At 53.2% G+C, this 18829-nt stretch overlaps 1 protein-coding gene across 4 annotated transcripts in view; it reads right to left on the reverse strand.

Annotated features, from left to right (window-relative positions):
- SPATA13 (spermatogenesis associated 13) overlaps positions 1-18829 on the reverse strand; it is a 148029-nt gene that overhangs the window by 2896 nt on the left and 126304 nt on the right. For all 4 annotated transcript variants that reach the window (XM_043575223.1, XM_043575231.1, XM_043575238.1 and 1 more), the window contains 8 exons: positions 14748-14884; positions 13425-13604; positions 12642-12827; positions 10541-10720; positions 8163-8395; positions 5001-5130; positions 2914-3286; positions 374-448 (listed from right to left, as the gene is read on the reverse strand). In XM_043575223.1, coding sequence (XP_043431158.1) covers positions 374-448; positions 2914-3286; positions 5001-5130; positions 8163-8395; positions 10541-10720; positions 12642-12827; positions 13425-13604; positions 14748-14884 — 1494 coding nt within the window. The remainder of the gene's footprint in view (positions 1-373; positions 449-2913; positions 3287-5000; positions 5131-8162; positions 8396-10540; positions 10721-12641; positions 12828-13424; positions 13605-14747; positions 14885-18829) is intronic.

Below are 18829 nucleotides of genomic sequence, written 5' to 3' on the forward strand. Positions count from 1 at the left end.
CGAGCAGTTTGGGGCCGGAGACTGCCTCCGGCCGTGCCCAGACCACGCAGGAGCTGTTGGCTTGCCTCAGACTGGCGAACTGGCCGGGCCTGGGGAAGAATGCCGGCACCTCCTCAGGACGGAGGTCTAGAAGCTCTTGGTACCGATTCAGAACACATCTTACAGGCTCATATTCAAATGTAGGCAAATACTGAAACACACTCACACTCAAAAGCAAATGCAGATTGACAGACCCGTACCATCACCTGTACGCCTCCCCCTCACTGAAGGCTGGTCGTCAGCGGGCTAACCACCGCGGCGCTCGCCTTGATCTGAGTTCCGATACCGATTCCCACGAAGGAGATGGGGAGACGAAGCGTCCTTCAAAACTTACCCTTTGACTTCCCGTGTCCTGCCTTTTGAGCATTTAGCATGGCGAGTTTCTTTTGATTTTCTGAAATTTCCATTCCTGGATTTAGAAACAGACATGATACACATTCAAAACAAGCGAAACCACTGCAGAGTAAAACCAGAACCATAACCTGGAGCAAAAAACCTCATTCCTTGAGGAACCAAGGGACACTGAAAAGCTTACAAATGGAGAAGTAGCAAGGACTGTCCCCAGGACGGACACTCGGATAACCTGCTCCCTACAAGGACATGTTAAAGGGTGACATGGGGTGCTGTTAATAACGACACACAGACCACTTGTGCAGACCCAGACGCACGTCCACGTAGGGTCACCCAAATCACAACCATAAAGGGTGAGGCCCTAGGAGGAGAGGGCAAATGGAAGGAGTCCCAGGGTCGACTGGCCCACCTGCTGTGAAAGCCGAGTGAGCGATTCCACCTTGAACATCTGCGTAATGGGAACTGGATTTTGTACCCCAACTGTCGAGAGCACGGGCCTTGAACTTCCCCTGTAAAGTTCGCTGTCTGCACGGAGTGGGTGAGGTGGGGGGAACAGCAGGCCCCTGCACGCAGGACGTGGAGAGGGAGCAAAGGCCAGGGACGGAGGAGGGCCAAGTCTGTCAGGCTGGCTCCTAGGCCGGCAAGAAAGCTTCTTCCAGGAGGCAGCTCTACACCCAGCAGAAGGAAATCAGGGCTCAGCCTCCGCCGTCACACTCAGCTCCCGGCTGCTCCCTGGGCCGTGGCTCCCTGACCGAGCTGACGTCTGACAGGTCCTGACCCCTCCCTCAGGTGCCACACACTGGCTTCTGCTGCTCCTGGACCCGCACGGGCCTTCTGCCCCACTCCGGCCCTCCATGCCCAGCCTGCCTTATGGCGGACCTCCCCGATCTCTCCACACATGAGGTGACAGGCACTGGACTAACATAACATGCCTGGCGAGGACCCGGGGCCACCCTCGTTCATTCCACATTCACCCAGTCCAGAGACTCCCAGAGTGCCCCATTCATTCATTCATTCATTCACTCATTCATTCACGTCTTCTGAGGACCAGCCACAAGGGAAGCAGTGTACTAGAGAAAGGTATAAAATCAAGGCTCGTCTTTCTTTCTGTCAAGGGACAGAGTTGAGACGTGTTTAGGATGCCCCCTGCAATATTGGTTCTATCTGAGGGGAAACTGCAATATTCCAACTTACAAATGATGTCAGGGCCTACACTAGATGACCTTACATGGCAGGTAAAGTTGGGATCTTTGCAAATATTTGAGGAGTCCTCGGCATGACAGAGTGAGGAGTCTTACTCCAGTGAGACCCCGGTCAAAAGTGGCACCGACATACGGCAGCTGCTGGGAAGCAGCTTTCCTCTTGGTAAAAGGGGGTCGTCCACTTAGCGGAAGGGGTCCCCTGCGAGTAATGAGTGCTACAGGTGTCACTAGGGGTTGAGGTTCAGCGTTTGAGGAGATTCCTGCTTGATGGTGAGTGAGCCAGACTGACTCCTAAACCCCTTCCTGCCCTAACGTAGGATCCCACACACCCTCCTGTGGGTGAGATTCAGATCCATAGCGAAGCCTAGGATCGGTACAACACGGATCCGTAGAACACGGACAGGGCGGGGGTAGGCCCAGGTTTCCACTCTAGCTTTCGTCGCGGCAGTGGGTGGCTTTTCTGTCCTGCACTACGTAGCCTTTACGGTCTGGGCTTACGTGGGCTGCAGAGATGAATATCCTCACTCCACCTCACCTTTAAGGCCCCCGGTCCCTGTGGCATCCTGACATCTATCCGACAGTTGGTGCTCAAAACCCTAATGTGCTCGGAAGGCCCTGCACCTTGGGCTTACAGACCGGGCCTGACAGTTTCCGGCCTTTAGGGCTAATCAGTACCTGGAGGCGAGCAGACCCTGGGACGGTAAGGGCGACAGGAGGAAGCAGTGCCTGAACCGTAGGACAGGGTGCACGGTCCTCAGCTTCATGCACGAGAGAGATGGGGAAACAGGTGGGCCAAGGTCTTGGGTCTGAATGGACTAGGGCAGCAAGGTAAATTTAAAGTGCTTTAAAGGTACACCTGAAGAGGCGGCCTCGAGGATCATCCGGTATTTCTCATGGCCTGGATGACAGTCACCAGAGTGTGGCCCAGTCTCGGGGTGACACCGAGCTGGCTTTAAATGCTAAGTGGTCACGCTAGAAGAGTGGGCAAGGGCCTTGAGCCTCAATTTCCTCACCTATAGTAATGGGTATAGCAACAGTATCCACATCTTGGGATTAAACGGCACAACCTCCGTACGTGTGTTAATCGACTACGGTAGCCGTAAGGCTCTGCGGTCAGCAGCAGGCTATCAGTCGTCAAGAGTTAACACGCGGGCTTCTGACTGTGCGTGGGGCCGACCGTATTCGGGATTTGCAGATCCCGCTTCTTTTCTGCAAGGGGGCTACTTGACCCGGGGGGGGGGGGGGGCGGGGGGCGGGGAAGAGCTGACCGCTGGGCTGGGGGGGGACGCGGCTGGGGCGGGAGGGCAGAGGCGCCGCTCACCCATCTCGCGGTCCTCCCGCACGCGCCTCCTCTCGTCGCCGCAGGCCTGCAGCCACCTCGCCTTGTCTTCCTGCTTCTTGGCACAGAACAGGTGAACCTCGTCGGTGGTTTTGCTGACGAGCTTGAAGGCGTTCTTCACGCTGAGGTTCCAGTCCTTGTCCCGCCCGTCCTCCAGGTCCACAAGCCGCACCTCGTCCATGTCCGTGCGGCCTCGGTAGTAGAGCACGTCCCTGCGCAGCAGGTCCTTCTTGCACGACACCAGCTGGTGGTCAAACAGGAAGAACGTCCGCTGCTGGCTCTTGCCGTGCCTGCTGACCTGGGTCAGCTCCCCGGAGTGGATCAGTTCCGAGCTCCGCTCGAGGATATCCAGCCCCTGGAGGGAGGAAAACACAGTTCACGGTCTCCCCATCCCGATTCCTTCACGCGTCACGGAGACAGGAGGAGGTCCTGACGCGATCTGTTCTCGGACCTTCCAGTCACAGGAGACCCGTCCGCGGGTCAGCGGGGCTCAAGAGGCCACGTGAATCTCGGGCCGTTCGTCTCCCTGTGTGTGAAATTTCCTTTCTTTACCTCCTACTCAGCGGGAAATGTTACGGCGTCTCTGTGTTGTGAGGTGTATTCCCGGCGGCAAACCCCGTCTGAAATGGCGGCTCCTGGGAGAAGAAGGGCACCACAGAGGCTTCCTACGGGTGGGAGCTCTGTGCTATCGACCCTGGGGCTCGGGCTTTCCCGTCTGGTATACACAGCGGCTCCCAGAATAAAAACTAGCTTCGGATCTTGGAAACAAAAGGCCACGTGGCCAACTGCCAACCAGAGATGGGTGAACTTCTGACAGTAAATTATCCCCTCAATGCCACAGTCCAAGAACACAAGGAAAAATACACCTTTACAGTATTAGGTTGGGTCTAACCCAATGTACCTTTATGGTATTGGGTATGACACCGGCCTTTGGTCTCTAAGATTTTTATTCTCCTTCAGTCCCGGTCACACACAACATTTTGTGGAGGCAGAAAATCTTGACTCCAAAACAGTTCCACTTACTTGCCTATAGCAATTCTGTGCCCCAGATTCTGCACTTACAAAGTAAGAGAGTTAAACACAGTGATGTCTGGGGGCCCATCCAAGCTCCACAAGTCTCTACGGCCCCTGAAATAGAAGTATCTCTTTCCAACGTTCACGGCCATCACCTACTTTAGTTAAAAACCTAACTTCTCCATCCAAACTTTCTTAATCCTTCGGGACAGTGTGTTCTGACCAATCAATTTGATGTAGGACGAATCTCACTTGGTCTAAACACAATCGGAACAGCACCAGCTGATCGTTCTTAATGACTGCCATAGGGTCTAGCGGTCACCAGCACTCGCTCTGAAGCCAGGCTGCCTGACTAGATTGGAATCCGGGTCTGCCACTCTCTGGCTGTGTGGCCTTGGGCCAGCTCCCTACCCCTGCGTGTTTCCGTTCCCTATCAGTTCAGTGGAGGCCACAGCAGTCCCTACCTCATAGGGTCACTGAGAGGATGAAACGAGTTCGCATATAAAAACGGCTTAGAGCAGTGCCAGACGCTGCTGTGGTTGTTGTGTTTATAAATAAATACGCACGCTAGACCATTCTTACAGGGTGTGCCAAGGACTGCGTTTACCACCGTCTTAGACGATCCTCACAACAGCCCTGTGAGGCAGGTAGTGTTTTCAACCCCACCTTATGGATGAAAATACTGATCCTGCCCAGATCAGACCAGTTCAGACGCACGCAGTGTGAGTCCGGAGTCCGTACTCCTCCCACACTATATTGTGTATTTTAAGGGTTCTCCGTTTGCTTTCATGGAGCGTACTTCCTAGCAGGAGAGACAGCGTAAACGATAAATGAATTACAGACACTCTTCAGAGTTGATCTCTTGGTGCAGGTGAGGCGTCAAGTAGCTGACTGTTAAGGTCAAGCACGTGCCTCAAAACGCAGACACCATTAAGGCCAAGAATACGAAGAGTCGATCACAGGATGCTCAAGTATGGCATCAAACTAGAGCAGAGTGAGGGAGGGGGTGACAGTGTCGGGCGGCGTAGCAGGCGCGGGAAGGGGTTCGCACTTACCTCCCAGCCCACGATGGACACCTGCCACCGTGCTATCTTGTCTATGCTTTCCAGCCTGCGCTTGTGCTCGTTGATCAAACAGGCTACGTTCTTCATGGCTTCGTAGGCTGCCTTTATATTGTTGTAATCACTGTAAAGCAGGAGGTTCATTTTAGCCATATAACCTGAAACCTGCAAAGGCAGACTGACAAAGTCATGCCCCCCATCCCTGATTTGTCTACCAACAGTCTAGACGACGTGGCATCTAAAGAACGGCCATTGTTCCCTTTTTCTTTTTCCTCTATGAATAGACCACAGTCTCCATAGGTTAAGGGAGCTGACCGAATGCAATCCAGAATTCTTTGGAGTAAGAATGTTTTCATTCATTTCCCAGAAATCGCAATGAATGAAAGTGAATGCCACAAGAAATAAGTTTTAGTCACAGTGACAATAGATTATTTTCATCAATAAAGAAAGGAAAGTCTTTATTATTGCTTTGGTTCTCTTACGGCCAGTTTTGCTATATAAAGTACTTTAACAATCAGTAACCATTCTCGAGACTAATTATCCGCTCTGAGCCTCATCTGTGATGAGATTCAGGAAAGGACACAAAGGGGACATGAGCCACAGAAGCTGGACGTGGTGTCATGTAAACGCTAACACCGTATTCGCCTCACCGAACGACCTTCATTTCTGGTGCTTCCGTATCCTGCAGTCAGATCAAACTAAATATTCCCTGGAACAGGCTCCTGTTCCCCAGGTTTCTAAAACCGGAGGTACTGGAAAAATAAATTACAGCTATACTCTACACACAGACTCGGGCAGGGCACGTCTAGTATTGGGAAGTTTTACATTCCAGTTTGCTCGGCATTAATAATTTGGGGACATGTAAACCAATCATCCAGCTAATGAGCTGAATTCTTCACTTTCTGGCACGTTCCTGTGTCTCACGGGATAGACGGAGCCTTTGGATCTCAGCTGCACCGAATTCAGATCCTCCTGCACAGTCAGGACAAGAAAGCCTTGGAAGCAGACTCTTGTTTATTTAGCAAACACAATTAAACTCCACTCCTGGGAAGTCCCTGGGCACTCCCCCACAAGGCAGACCTCGCTGTCTTTAAACAGGCCCGTTCACACTCAGAAGCGGGGCACAATGGAAGACCCAAACAGATACAAGGGGGCTGCCAAGATAATGGGAGCCACCACTCACCCCAGGCCTCAGGCAATGAAGAAGAGTGCACAAAATTATTGTATATTTTTCCCTACAAGATTTTCTGTCAATCCTAGGAAAGAGGCAGAATGCAATATTTTGGTTTTTTTTAATTGTTTTGTTTTATTGAATGAAGACAGGGAAATGGGCTTTCTGTCATTTCCTTTAAAAGGATTTGGGGGGGGGAGGGTAGTAGCCAAAATACACAAATGCCTCACAGTGAGAAATGCCCTTAGAAGAGAAAAACCAACTGTTGAAGGATGATGTACAGACTTCCGGACATACACTTCCCACCTGAGAACGTGCCAATCTGCTTGCCCATGTCTGTCAAGATGTCTCTTTTTACTCTTATCTATTTTCTCTGGTTCCTCAGCATGGTGTGTTTTCATTCTTGAACATTTTCTTTAAATGTGTGGCTCTCCTAACTTTGCTATTTTGCTTCCACTCAAGTTTTCTGATTTTCCCATCAGAAATAGAAATAGAAACAGAAACAGAAATAGAAATAGAAATAGAAATATATATAGCTCTCTTCTCTCTTCTCTCTTTCAATGAATGCCTTTCTCTTATTCCTTTAGTCTTAATTCTTTAACATCCATGTCTATAGGGTCTATTGTTTGGCAACCCAGCTCTTTTTCTCTTTCCACCTTCCAATCTAATTGTAAAAAGATTCCTTCTGCAAGCCCCATGTCTCCACAGGAGTCCGGCAACAGACAGGACAAAAGATGGCTCCATCCTGCACACCCTGCAGGGCCAGGCACTGCCGGGGAGAATGTGATTGCTCTCCGGGCAGCCGTTAGCTGTGAAAAGCCAGCACTGTGTGGTTTGGCAAGGCAGATTTCCTCTGGGTACAATCCTGTCCCCCTCTCTGCATCCTAGAGCCTTTCCAGATCATCCTTTCAAGGGCTACAGGTAGGTACACTGAAAGCTTTGTACCAGTGACATGGATGTCAGGAATGAGGTTTGAGTCTTACCTAAAATAGCAAGCTTTATCCCAAAACCTTGGTATCCAGCTGGCATTCCGGTTGTGGCCTGGTGAAAACACAGCAATAACCCAACCGGTGCCACTTAAAGGCACCACGCACAGCTGGGTCCTGCACATCTTGGGGAGTGGCACAGAACGGCATGCCCATTCCAACACCCAGTGGGTGAGATCTCACAAATAATCACAGCACGGTTATGTGTTATTCTGTACATGCAGGAAAACAGTGAGTTGCTGTTAAGTAGCAACTTAATAGCTCCCCCAGAAGAACTTAGGGACAAACTTAGGGACAAGGAAATGGAGCATTCGGGTGACCATGATGAGAAGTCCCGTGCTCCAAAGCGCAAGGTGTACGGGGGTGGAACGGATCATGGAGACGGAGTGAGCACCCAGGCTGGGCAAGAAAGGGCTTAGAGCCAGACGGGACCTCGGGGAGATGCTTCTCCAACCTGACCCTACACACTACCCTGTCCCCTCGAGATTCCCCACTCTTTCAGGGTTTAAACTCTGGTAGTCCTCACCCTTCCGTAAGGTAACTTCTCCTTGCAGTACATGATAGCGCTCTGGGGGTGAGTTGCTATGGGACGGGAAGCAGACTGTTTCTGAAACTGAAGTTATGCCGGTGTAGGTCTTTATTTATTAACTACTGAGTAGCTACAAAAGAGCATTTGTAGGATATACGTCATCTATAAGGACCAACAGACAACACAAACCCCCGTGTGCTCATGACACAGTTTAAGAATTATTCTTAAATGTTGAGTATCTCTAGGAACAGATATTCCGGAGCCTCTTCGATGACCCTAGTTCAGACTTCAGAGTAATCTTGAACGTTCAAAGCGACATGACAGCTTCTTCCCCAACGCTCAGCGAGAGCGCCAAGAGGACGCGTGAGCCAGCCCGTCACCGCCACTCCGCGAAGCCCCGAGTGCCCGCCCCCCTGGGGGCGGGGTGCGCAGGCCCCGGTGCGCGTCCCCCAGAGGCACCTGCCCCTCACCTGTGCTCCTGCGTGGTGTACTTGAGCAACTCGGCCAGCTGCAGAGGGTACTTGCAGATCTTCTGCACCGGCGTCAGCAGGAACCCGTCGATGGCGATGTCGATCATCTGCTGCAGCAGGCGGCAGGCTTCGAAGAAGTGTCGGTAGCGGCCCTGCTTCATCAGGCGGGACAGCTCCGCGCAGGCGCCCGGGTGGTTGTTACAGTACTCGGAGTAGATGGCAAAGCCCTCTTGCTGGGAAGGGGAAGCACAGCCGCGTCAGGCTATGGGCTGGCGATGGGCGCGGCCCCGTCCGAGGGGGCGTCCCGGAGAGCACCCCGATTCTGCCCTGTTCTCATGCAGCAAGCCCGCGTCTTCTCTGCAGGCAGGGGCCGCTTACAGAGCAGGGGGCCCGGGGGGGGGGGGTGCTGCTCTAGGACTCGGTGCCCTGGCCCCACTCGAAGCCCCCCTCGTCGAACCCTGACGGGGTGTCTCACGGTGGCCCGGGGCTTCCGCAGGGGAGCGGCACCCACTGCCACCGTCATCTCCGCCCCAGCTCTGCTCCAAGGAAAAGGCAGGCGCTGTTCCCAAGTCCTGTCTGTCTCCCCCTCGTCCTCTTTACTTTCACTGACACACAGGCTTGTGACCGTGACCACAAGGGGGGGATTCAAAGCCACCACCCGCTCCCCCCACAGCACGTCCTCCCCCTAACGCCCCACCGCCTGGTCCCCACACACGTGAGCCCCCCGGCTCCCTTCCTTTCTCCCGGACTTCTCCCTTGGAGGCCGCTTGCCACCAAGGTCTCAGGACGCCGGCGCTTCTCTCCCGGATCCCAGAGCGGCACCCTCTCAGTCCCCCATCCGTGCTCGAGGGCTTGCCCCTGCTTCCACACTCCCAGGGCCTCCGCACCCCACCTCCGAACAGCCCCCTGCGCAGCCACTGCGGCCAGGCTGCCCGCTCGCGGTCGTCCGCCCTGCCCACGGCTGTGTGGTGTCCCACCCCGCAGTTCCTACTTGTCTGTGCCCAGCACGACACGCCTCAACTCCCGTGTCCCAGAAGTCTAGAAGGTTTTCCCCACCCGCCTGTTAATTCTTGGACACTCAACGCCCTGCAGGCAGTTCTGACGCCCCAAGACCAGTTCCATCAGCTGGTTCTCAGAAATCCCCACGCCCACGTGTCTGTCTTTCCACACGCCCACTGCAGTCACCCCTCCCCAGTACCACCTCGTCCCTTGTGTGGCTTCTCCCGTTCTCCCGGCAAGGCCGCGCCCAGAGGCTTCGCCTTCATCAGGCCCTGCCCCCTGCAGCCTGACCTTCACCGACCTCTGAAGCTTCTCTCTTGGAACCTTCTGCTCTGGCCAAACAGGCCTTTCACCAAGTCCCAAACAGACCCAGTGCACTCGTGGGGCGGATGCTCCCCACTGCGTGGCCACCACGGCATTATCTTCAGCCACTTAAAATCAACCTACCCGAGGACCAGCTTCCGTTCTGCTGCCTCTGTACAGCCACTGGGGTCAGTACCCAGCAAGTGCTACCTGAGGAGCTGGCTTTGTCACTGCTATTATTGTTACGATAATTGTGTCCGTTTGGGCTGGGAATAAAGTCTCCTTCCTCTGAAATCTGTTAGTATTAATCAGGGGCACTGAATCCTCAGTTATTAAGCTCACGCCATCATCACAAGACTGTTCTGAGGTACTTACAGCGTTCCACGCAGGGGTCTGAGAACTGCACACCTCGGTCTGAACCTACACCTGCTCCTTACTAACGTGTGACCTTGAGGGGCACCTGGGTGGCTCAGTCGGTCGAGCGTCTGACTTGCGCTCAGGTCGTGATCTCGTGGTTTGTGAGTTCAAGCCCCGCGTTGCGCTCTGTGCTGACCGCTGGGAGCCGCTTCGGATTCTGTGTCTCCCTCTCTCTCTGCCCTCTCCCCTGCTCATGCTTTCTATCTCTTTCAAAAATAAACAAACATCAAAAAAAAAAAAACATGTGACCTTGGGTCACTTGCTCTCTGGGCTAGTTTCTGCATCTGGAAAATGGGCAAAATAATCAATCCTACCACGTCATAGCAGTACAGAAGCTAACACAAGAAAACCCTGAAAAGAGTGATTAACATATAATAGTTACTATGAGAGGGACTATGAGAAATTACTCCAAATACAACCCCCTAACTCCAAACTGCATAACAGTGGGAAGATTCTAAAATCTTGAGGTATGTAGGTAAAGATTAACCATATAAACCAAGCAACTTAATTTACAACTGACATTTCCATTCCATAGGCAATTAATCCAGCAAACAAAGCAAGAAACAAAACAGAACAAAAAAGGACTCCTTTCTAGATTGGAGAAACATTTCAAAATTATTTGACCGGCTGTGATTAATAAGACGTAACAGGTGACATACGTGTTGCAGAAAGCAGGATCCTATTTCACTTAAATGAGGTTCCTCTTTATTGTACTGTTTCTCAAGGTCTTTCAGGAACTTTCTTTGGAATTTGTAAATATCTTCAATGTTTCCAAAAATGGTGGCTAGTTGCGCAACAGTGAACATTCCCGTGTGTTTGCGACACTGTCGGATATAGCCCTGCGAAACAGAGAAGTAAACTTTTAAAAATTAATTTGGAGATTCACAGAAATTATTTGAATAATACAGTGTTTTGGGCCCAAAGCCATTATCTTGCAGTAGATTTTAATTAGAGAAAATTATTTTACCCTATGGGTCCCTGATGGGGTAATCACACTTCTGCGACTGCAGTGTGCTATGAATATTTTTGAAAGAAAAGAGAACAACAGGTGCATGTGGTTGGATTTAGGAGGCAAGAAACTATATAAAGTTTTCAGATTATACTCATAAAGCAAAGTTGCAGGGTTTCAAACACGAGGGCTCAAACATTGAGACTGTCATACTTTTTCTAAACTCTTAAGATAATCATTCTCCCATCCCTAATTTCATTTCACAGCTGAGAAGACCTGTCAAATACAGAATGCCACAGCTTGCTGAACGGCTCATGCAGCCGGCTCACTGTCATGGCAAAGAGCCAAGGACATCTTACCCAAGGATTCCACCATTTCCTACTTTCTATACAGAGCACAGATCTGCAGATCTTTAATCCGAGGCCTGCCCCGATCACAGCCCTACTCATTCTCTATGTACAACACCCTAGATGTACCATGGCTTGGGTAGAAGTTAGTGTGGAAGGAAGGAAAGGCCATAAACGTGTGTAATAATTATCCCCAAATCAGCATCATGTAATAACCTAGCCTAAGCGGGCTACATGATAAAATACATACCGCTGCCCGCTTGGTCTGAACTTTAACACAAAGACAATGTAAAGGTTCAAGATACAGGCTGTAGGGCAGACCCGTCTGATTTAAATCCTAACCCCACCACTTTACTTTCTCTGTGCCTCAGTTTCCTCATCTGTAATAGGAGGGGTAGTAGGACCTGCCCGGTGAGCGTTTGTAGGAATTCATCCAGGTCAAAGGAAGGCACAAAGTCAAAGCTCGACAATTATGAAGACATGACTTATTTTCCTAAAACGGCACTTTAAAAAAACTCCCGTAACTTCTAGGGAACAGACGGTTAAAGCTAAACATCGCTCTGTCTTTCTCTGGCCAGCGAATCCAATCACTGGGCACTTGTCTCCCTTGTGTTTGTCTTTAGTGCTAAATGTTCACAGCTGAACTGGGAGTGCAGCACTCAGCATTCAGGGCCAGGCCAGCAGGAACGAGATGGGGCCAACGCCAGTGGAGCGTAAAGCTCACACAAAATCCACAAAAACACAGAGGATCGTGGGAGACACAGAATTTATCACACAGTAGTTACCATGACACTGCAGAATATGGCTTTGAAAATCACTAGATAAAAGCAATTTTTTTTTTTTTTTTTTGGTCTGCATCTGACTGACTGAGAACCTAATCTGTGAGACAGCGATTAGATGTAGTGGGATCGTAAATAGTGACGCACATTTGCGGAATCGTGTGGGTTTCACCCGACGGGTGTTGCCTCCTCTGAAAGTCATTCACTCTGGGGGCGCCTGGGTGGCTCAGTCGGTTGAGTGTCCTACTCTGATTTCAGCCCAGGTCCCGATCCCAGGGTTGTGAGATCGAGCCCCGCGTTGGGCTCTGTGCTGAGCACAGAGCCTGCTTAAGATATTCTCTGTGCCCCTCTCCCTGCTTGCTCTCTCTTTCTCTCAAGTAAGTAAGTAAATAGATAGATAGATAAATAAATAAAATTAAAAGGCAGAAAGTCATTCGCTCTGAATAACCTCAGGATGTCAGTCCTGAGAGTGTAGGAAAGAAAGCTGACTACAGCAGGGGGCCACTGATGCTCAACAAGGCAGACAAGTATTTCATGAGGGTGCAGTCCGTGCAGGGGCCACACGGACAGACAGGGGAGGAAAAGTGAGGGCTACTGAAAAGTGTGTCGGACTGGGGACAGAAGAAAACCACACGGGCATATCCCACAGACAACCTGGGGGAGGCCGCGGGGTCCGGGGTCTTACCTCACAGATGTCCTTGAGGTGCTTGATGTACACCCGCTCAGTGTTCATGATCTCCTGGATGACATTGGTCCTCATCTGGTGCTTGCTCTCCAAGTGTCTGTGGCGGTTCTTGCCGGCGTCCTCCTCCTGCTCCTCACCCTGGGTGCTGCTGGAATTCTCCGACAGCTCTTCCTGATTGACACGCAACTGCGGGCCACACACAGGTGACAGGTGACTCGGGGGGAGGCGGCGCCAGAAGCAGGCAGAAGGTCCCCCCCACCCCAGGTTTCCACTTCTCCACGGCTGGTTAGGAAGGCAGCCTGGCCCTAGGCTACGTCTTCATGTACTTGGCAGGGCCACGGCTGGGCCGGCGGCTCAAACCATGGCAGCAATGCCACAGTTAGTTGACCATGGTTGAAATTTTTCCCTCAACCCATCTAATTTCTGAAAGGTTTCATTAAAATGATTACAAAGAGGGGCGCCTGGGTGGCTCAGTCAGTTAAGTGTCCGACTGCAGCTCAGGTCATGATGTTCGTGGTCCGTGAGTTCGGGCCCCACACCGGGCTCTGTGCTGACAGCTCGGAGCCTGGAGCCTGCTTCGGATTCTGTCTCCCTCTCTCTCTGCCCCTCCCCCACTCACGCTCGCTCGCTCACTCTCAAAAATAAATAAACATTTAAAAAATTAAAAAATAAGTAAAATAACGTCACGACAAAGAACTGAGCCTGTAGAGAGCGGGCTTGAGCTGGACGCAGCTCTGCCGCCCCCCACAGGCAGCTGTGGGAAGGGGAAAGCGCCACACTTACTCTGACAAAGCTTGCGGGGAACCAGGCTTCCTTGTCTTCACTCCGGCCCCACCACCAGTCCTTGTTAGAGGCTTCCAGAACCTGGATGACATCTCCTGCCTTGAAGCCCAGTTCCTGGTCGTCCATGGTCACGTGGTCCCATAGGGCCTCTGCGCAGACCACACTGCCATCGCTGATCAGCTGCAATGGGGACACGTGCTTAGCGCAAACTGCGGCGGGCAGATGAGGGGACACAGACATCTTCCGCTGCTTCTCTGTACATACTGCTGGCTCCAGGTCAGTCCTTAGTGCTTGAGTGTTGTACAAAATGAGTTTCCTTATCAGGGAAAATCAGGTGGGTGTCTCTCATATGTTCCTAAAGGAAACCCCATATCTATTTTTTTTTCCCAAGGAAGTATTAAAACGGCTCACTTATCTGTACATCAGTTATCTAACAAATATGAATTATGGAATTTTCAGCCCCCAAGCAATTGTCTGTGTCTGAGCAAACTAAATAACACAGAACCAAGCCTCCAATGGTTATGCATATACATTATAGTAAGACACTCACAGGTTCACCTAGAGATTACCCTCCATACTTCATTCATGGTCTGAATAAACTCTTAATCTAACTTGATAGTCTACTACAATTAAAGAGGACACAGCGTGGTCTCCAGATATTTAACAGCTAATTTAAAAAGCCAGGAACAGACACAGCTCATCAGTTAGTCGGCCATAGGGGCAGGTGGCTGTGGGTCCTCTCAGCTCCCAGGGACACTGTCATCTTCTACAGCAACAACCGGTATTACTAATGGAGACGCTAACTCATTGAGAAGTGACATTCCATGCACTCTGGTCAACAACTCCAAAAGCCAGGGGTGTCTTCTAGAAAGAGTTCCATAAAAGGAGCTGCAGATGCCCAGTGGTGGAAAGAACACCAAATGTGTAGTAAGAAATACGTGGCTAATTTCAGGTCTGCCATTTGCTAGCAAGTGTTGCGGCCTCTTAGTCTCTGAGTGTGTATTAAAATACGGGTAGTAATTATAACATCTACCTCTGCGATCGGCTGTGAGATCTTTCTGGGATAACGTAAGGAAGAGCATTTCCGAACAGCACTATCCAAACACTAATGACTGCCGCCCTTATGACTTAGAGCAACGTGTGAGCTTTGGTTATCTAGAAAACTTAGTCACATACGTTGTCTTTGAAAATGCCACGATATCAGAGTTCTAGGTTTGGGAATAGGTTTAGCGAGAAAGAATCAAGGGGGCCAAGTCTAAAGTGACCGTGTACCCTGAGAGCCGGGTCTCCAAGACCCGCCATTGTTGTGTGTGATTCCAGTACCTCGTTGATGGCCAGCTGTTCCCCGCCCGGCTGGAGGTATCTGGGGTTGGCCTGACAGATGTCTTCATAGCTGTAATCCTCCTCGCTGCCGTTGTCATCCACTAAGGCAGAGGACTCGGTACCTCCATCTGAAGAGACTGAGAAAGAAATGGCATGGTTTACGGTTTAAAAAACACGGCGAAGGCAAACTAAATGACCTCTGAGAACATTACTCCCAAGGGGAAGTAATCATTTGTGTCTTCCCCAGAAAGAGGAATCATGAGAAGATGTGTATAGATCTATTAATCCCCAAGTAGACGCCGTGCTAAGTAAGAGCTGCGGTCGAGGGCTACGGGAAGTGGAGATGAGAACGGCTCAGAGGGCACCGCCAACGCTAACACACGGCATTACTTTGCGGGCGAGGATGGTGAGTGAACTGTGTGTCATCTGGCTGGCAACTTGTGCTCCAAAGGAGACATAAAAAATATCAATAAAGTGTTCTGCCTCCGTCTTTCACCTGCAAGGCAGTGGTGCTACTAAAATCAAAAGGTGTTGATGGTGTCCTAAGTGGAGACCCGCAGTTGTTCTCTCCAAGTGCCTACAATGTGAAAGCGCTCGAACTCATAATATCGGAGTGAGGAATTAGGTACCGCACCTTTGGCATTCAGATCCCCCCCCCCCCCGCCCCGGGCAGTGACGTAGTCTCCTGGTGGCTAATTAATCTGTCATCCAGCAGAGGGAATCGTAGAGAGAGAACGTTCCTTGTGAAGAGAACGGGAAAGACCTTGCGCAAGCAGCAGCCGGCTCTTCAAGGTGGCTCTTGACGGAGAGCAAAACGTGGCTCCATCCGAAGCACTGAAGCACGTGGTACAGGACACCAGTCCCTCTGACAGAAGAGGAGACTGGAAAAGTAAGGGAGGGGGAGCTTCGAGTGCTACGGTAGGCAGGGGGGTGGCTCCTTCAGGATTCTGAGAAAGGAAGGGACAGGGGTCGGAGGGAGGCCCCGGCACCACAAGCAGAGAACAGGTTGCCGAGTCCTACGGTCCGGTCTGAATCGCAGCCCAGCCCCTCCACGGGCACGGGGGCCGGCACCTTACTCCTTGAGCTTCACCTCCCCCAGCTGTACAAAGCGTTTTCTTCCTTTCTGGAGAATGAGGTGAGGGGATGCGCGTCAAGTGCCCAGCGTCCTTGATTCCCGGTCGGGCCTCACCAGGGAGGGTTTGGCCGTGACGGCGGCGCGCGAGGCGCGAGGCGGGAGGCGGGAGGCGGGAGGCGGGAGCCGGGCCGGAGGAGGACGCGAGGAGGACGCTTGGCGACACCGGCGGCGGAGCGAGGGGCCGGGAAACCCGCGGGGAGACGGTGGGCGGGCGGGCTGCAGACAGCGGGGCGGAGCAGCCGCACCAGCGGACCGGCGGGCGCGGGGAAGGGCCACGAAGGGTGCGGTCTGCGGAGGCTGGGCCGACGACGACGGAGCCACAGAGAGGATGAAGTCCGCGATGGTCTGGAGGATCCCCCGTTACCGTTACCGGCGGAAGGACCAAGAAGGCAGAGTCCGAGAGGCCAGCGTGGTGCGAGGGACGAAGGCCGGCTCGGGACGGCGGTGGGAGCGCGCCGTCTGCTCTGGCCTCGCCCAGGGTCTCTCGAGTCTGGACCTCCGGTAACTACCCTCCGGGGGCAGGTCTTCTCTCTAAGCAACTGTCTGTCTGTCTTTTTTTATTTATTTATTTATTTATTTATTTATTTATTTATTTTAAATTTTTTTTTACGTTTTATTTATTTTTGAGACAGAGAGAGACAGAGCATGAATGGGGGAGGGGCAGAGAGAGAGGGAGACACAGAATCGGAAACAGGCTCCAGGCTCCGAGCCATCAGCCCAGAGCCCGACGCGGGGCTCGAACTCCCGGACCGCGAGATCGTGACCTGGCTGAAGTCGGACGCTTAACCGACTGCGCCACCCAGGCGCCCCTGTCTGTCTGTCTTTTAATGAGATAGCTCCTGTTCCGTGTTTTGTGCCACGTCTGCCGACTGGGACTGGCGTCGCCTCCCACCGCCCCGCCGCATTTCCGGGGCTCCACAGGCCACTCGGCCGAGGCCTCGGCCCGAGCGCGGCACACCAGGCCCCCCGCTTCCCTCCCGCCACCGCGGCCACGCTGTCGCGGTGAACGACTTTTTGGCGGAAACCCACCGTGGGAACAGGGCCTCGAATTCTTACCCTAAACCCACGGTAACTATGGAGAACGACTGGCAACGACGGGCGGGCGCCGAGCCACACTGCGGAAGTTGGCCCCGGGCACACCTCGCGCGCTGCGGTCTGAAGCTCTCCTCTCAGGGCACAGCCGGGCCCGCGGTCACGACGACGGATTCGGGCCAAGTGAAGGAAACTGGGGAGGCTCAGGGGGCACGGGAGCAGATGGGGGCACGACGGAGGGCGAGCGGCCCCTCCTCCCTCGACGCCCACCGCCCCCCCCCGCCTCGCCCGGGTGCCGGACGCCGCGCCTCTCCACGACGCCCGACAGGCCGGGTCTCCACGGGGGTCGTGCTTTACGGCTGCCTTCTCATGGCCTGCGGTGCCCCCTCGGAAGGCGGCAGCCCCCACGGCCCAGCTGCAGTCACCCCTTCTTCGAGCCCCGCCCGGCTTACTTTTACGGCAGCGGGTGCCTGGTGACTCGCGGCCATGGGGCGGCCTCTCCCTGTCCCGCCAGGACAGCGGGCGGGACGTGGCCTCCCCACGCCCGGGGCAGCGCACCGGGTGGCAGGGCGGGAGCTCGGAACGACAGCGCGACTCTGCGGCGAGTCGGGGCTCTGAGGCCGGGGGTGCCGGGCGCCGACCACCCTCTCCCACTCCGCTCCCCTCCCTGTCCCCATGCTCAGCCCCGTTCGTTCCTTCCGGCGACGCAGCGGCTGCCTGTATCCGAGAGGCCTGTATCCCAGAGGGGGGGGACGTGCGACTGAGCGGCCTCGAGGGCGAACGGATGCAGGGGCGGAGCGTCCCTGGACCCGCCCACCAAGTCCTGAAGCCCGCGCTGGCCGCCAGGCTGGCGGCGTTGCAGGCGACCCAGGTGAGGGGCGTGCAGGCCCTTCGAGCGTGCGTCCGTCCCAAGCGGGCGGCCACGCCACACAGCAGGACCTTCTGCCCCCGGCGCTTCTCTCTGGAGTGCAATGCTGGTGGTGCCGGGGGTGAGGGTGGGGATCTGGATGCCGCGTAGTGACTTCTGCATCCCAGGCGGTGGTCAGAGGGCTTGCGGGCAGAGGACCTGGGGTCACTGGGTCTAAGGCACTTTCCCGGTGTGTGTATTTGGGGGGGTGGGTGCAGGGAGAAAGTCTTAAGGAAGCAAACATAAACTTTCTGCACACACGTGAGTCTTTCTCATTAGACTACAGAAAACCACACTAAAGCTCCAAGCCGTCTCTACCCGGAGTCCTGGGAGCAGCCGCCAGACCATGACGCCCAACAACTACCTTCAGCAACGGCTGAAATGCTCCAATGCCCCTGGTAAGGAAGGAAGGTACGGGCGAGCCCTCGGTCTTCAAGGCGGCCAAAGTGGCAGGAGCTGCAGACTTCAGCGAACACTGACCCGCCACAGCCTGGCACCAATGGCATTTCTCTCGGTCACATTTCGGCCGTGGCTCCTGAGCCAAAAGGAGTGAGATACAGTAAAATAAAGGTGCCTGGGCCTCCTGCCCACGGCAAAGCCCTGAAAACGGCACTCTTCCCCTCAAAGACCCACTGAAGAATGTTTACCGGGGAGAATTCTTACCGTCTGATCTGGCTATTGCCATAAAAATCAGTAAGAGGGGAAAAAAGCAACAACAAAGGCCAATGGTGGTTATGTACAAATGCACAATTTACAGGAGTCTAGTGAGAAAGGGATCCCGTCGAAAGAATGCTAAACTTCCCCAAGAGGTAGCGGGATAAAGTGGTCTGGACACAGGTAAGGACCTTCATCCACTGAATGATCTCTGGGTTGCCATCGTAAACACTCGGAACACCATCCTAACTGAGGGGCACCATGAGGAAGATTTCAACAGTGACAGTGTCACCAGCATGGGTTAGTGTTTACTAATCACTGTGGAAACAAGATGGTGCTAGGCACTGGGGTCAG

Source organism: Prionailurus bengalensis, chromosome A1 (assembly GCF_016509475.1).
Source record: "Prionailurus bengalensis isolate Pbe53 chromosome A1, Fcat_Pben_1.1_paternal_pri, whole genome shotgun sequence".
NCBI lineage: Eukaryota > Metazoa > Chordata > Mammalia > Carnivora > Felidae > Prionailurus > Prionailurus bengalensis.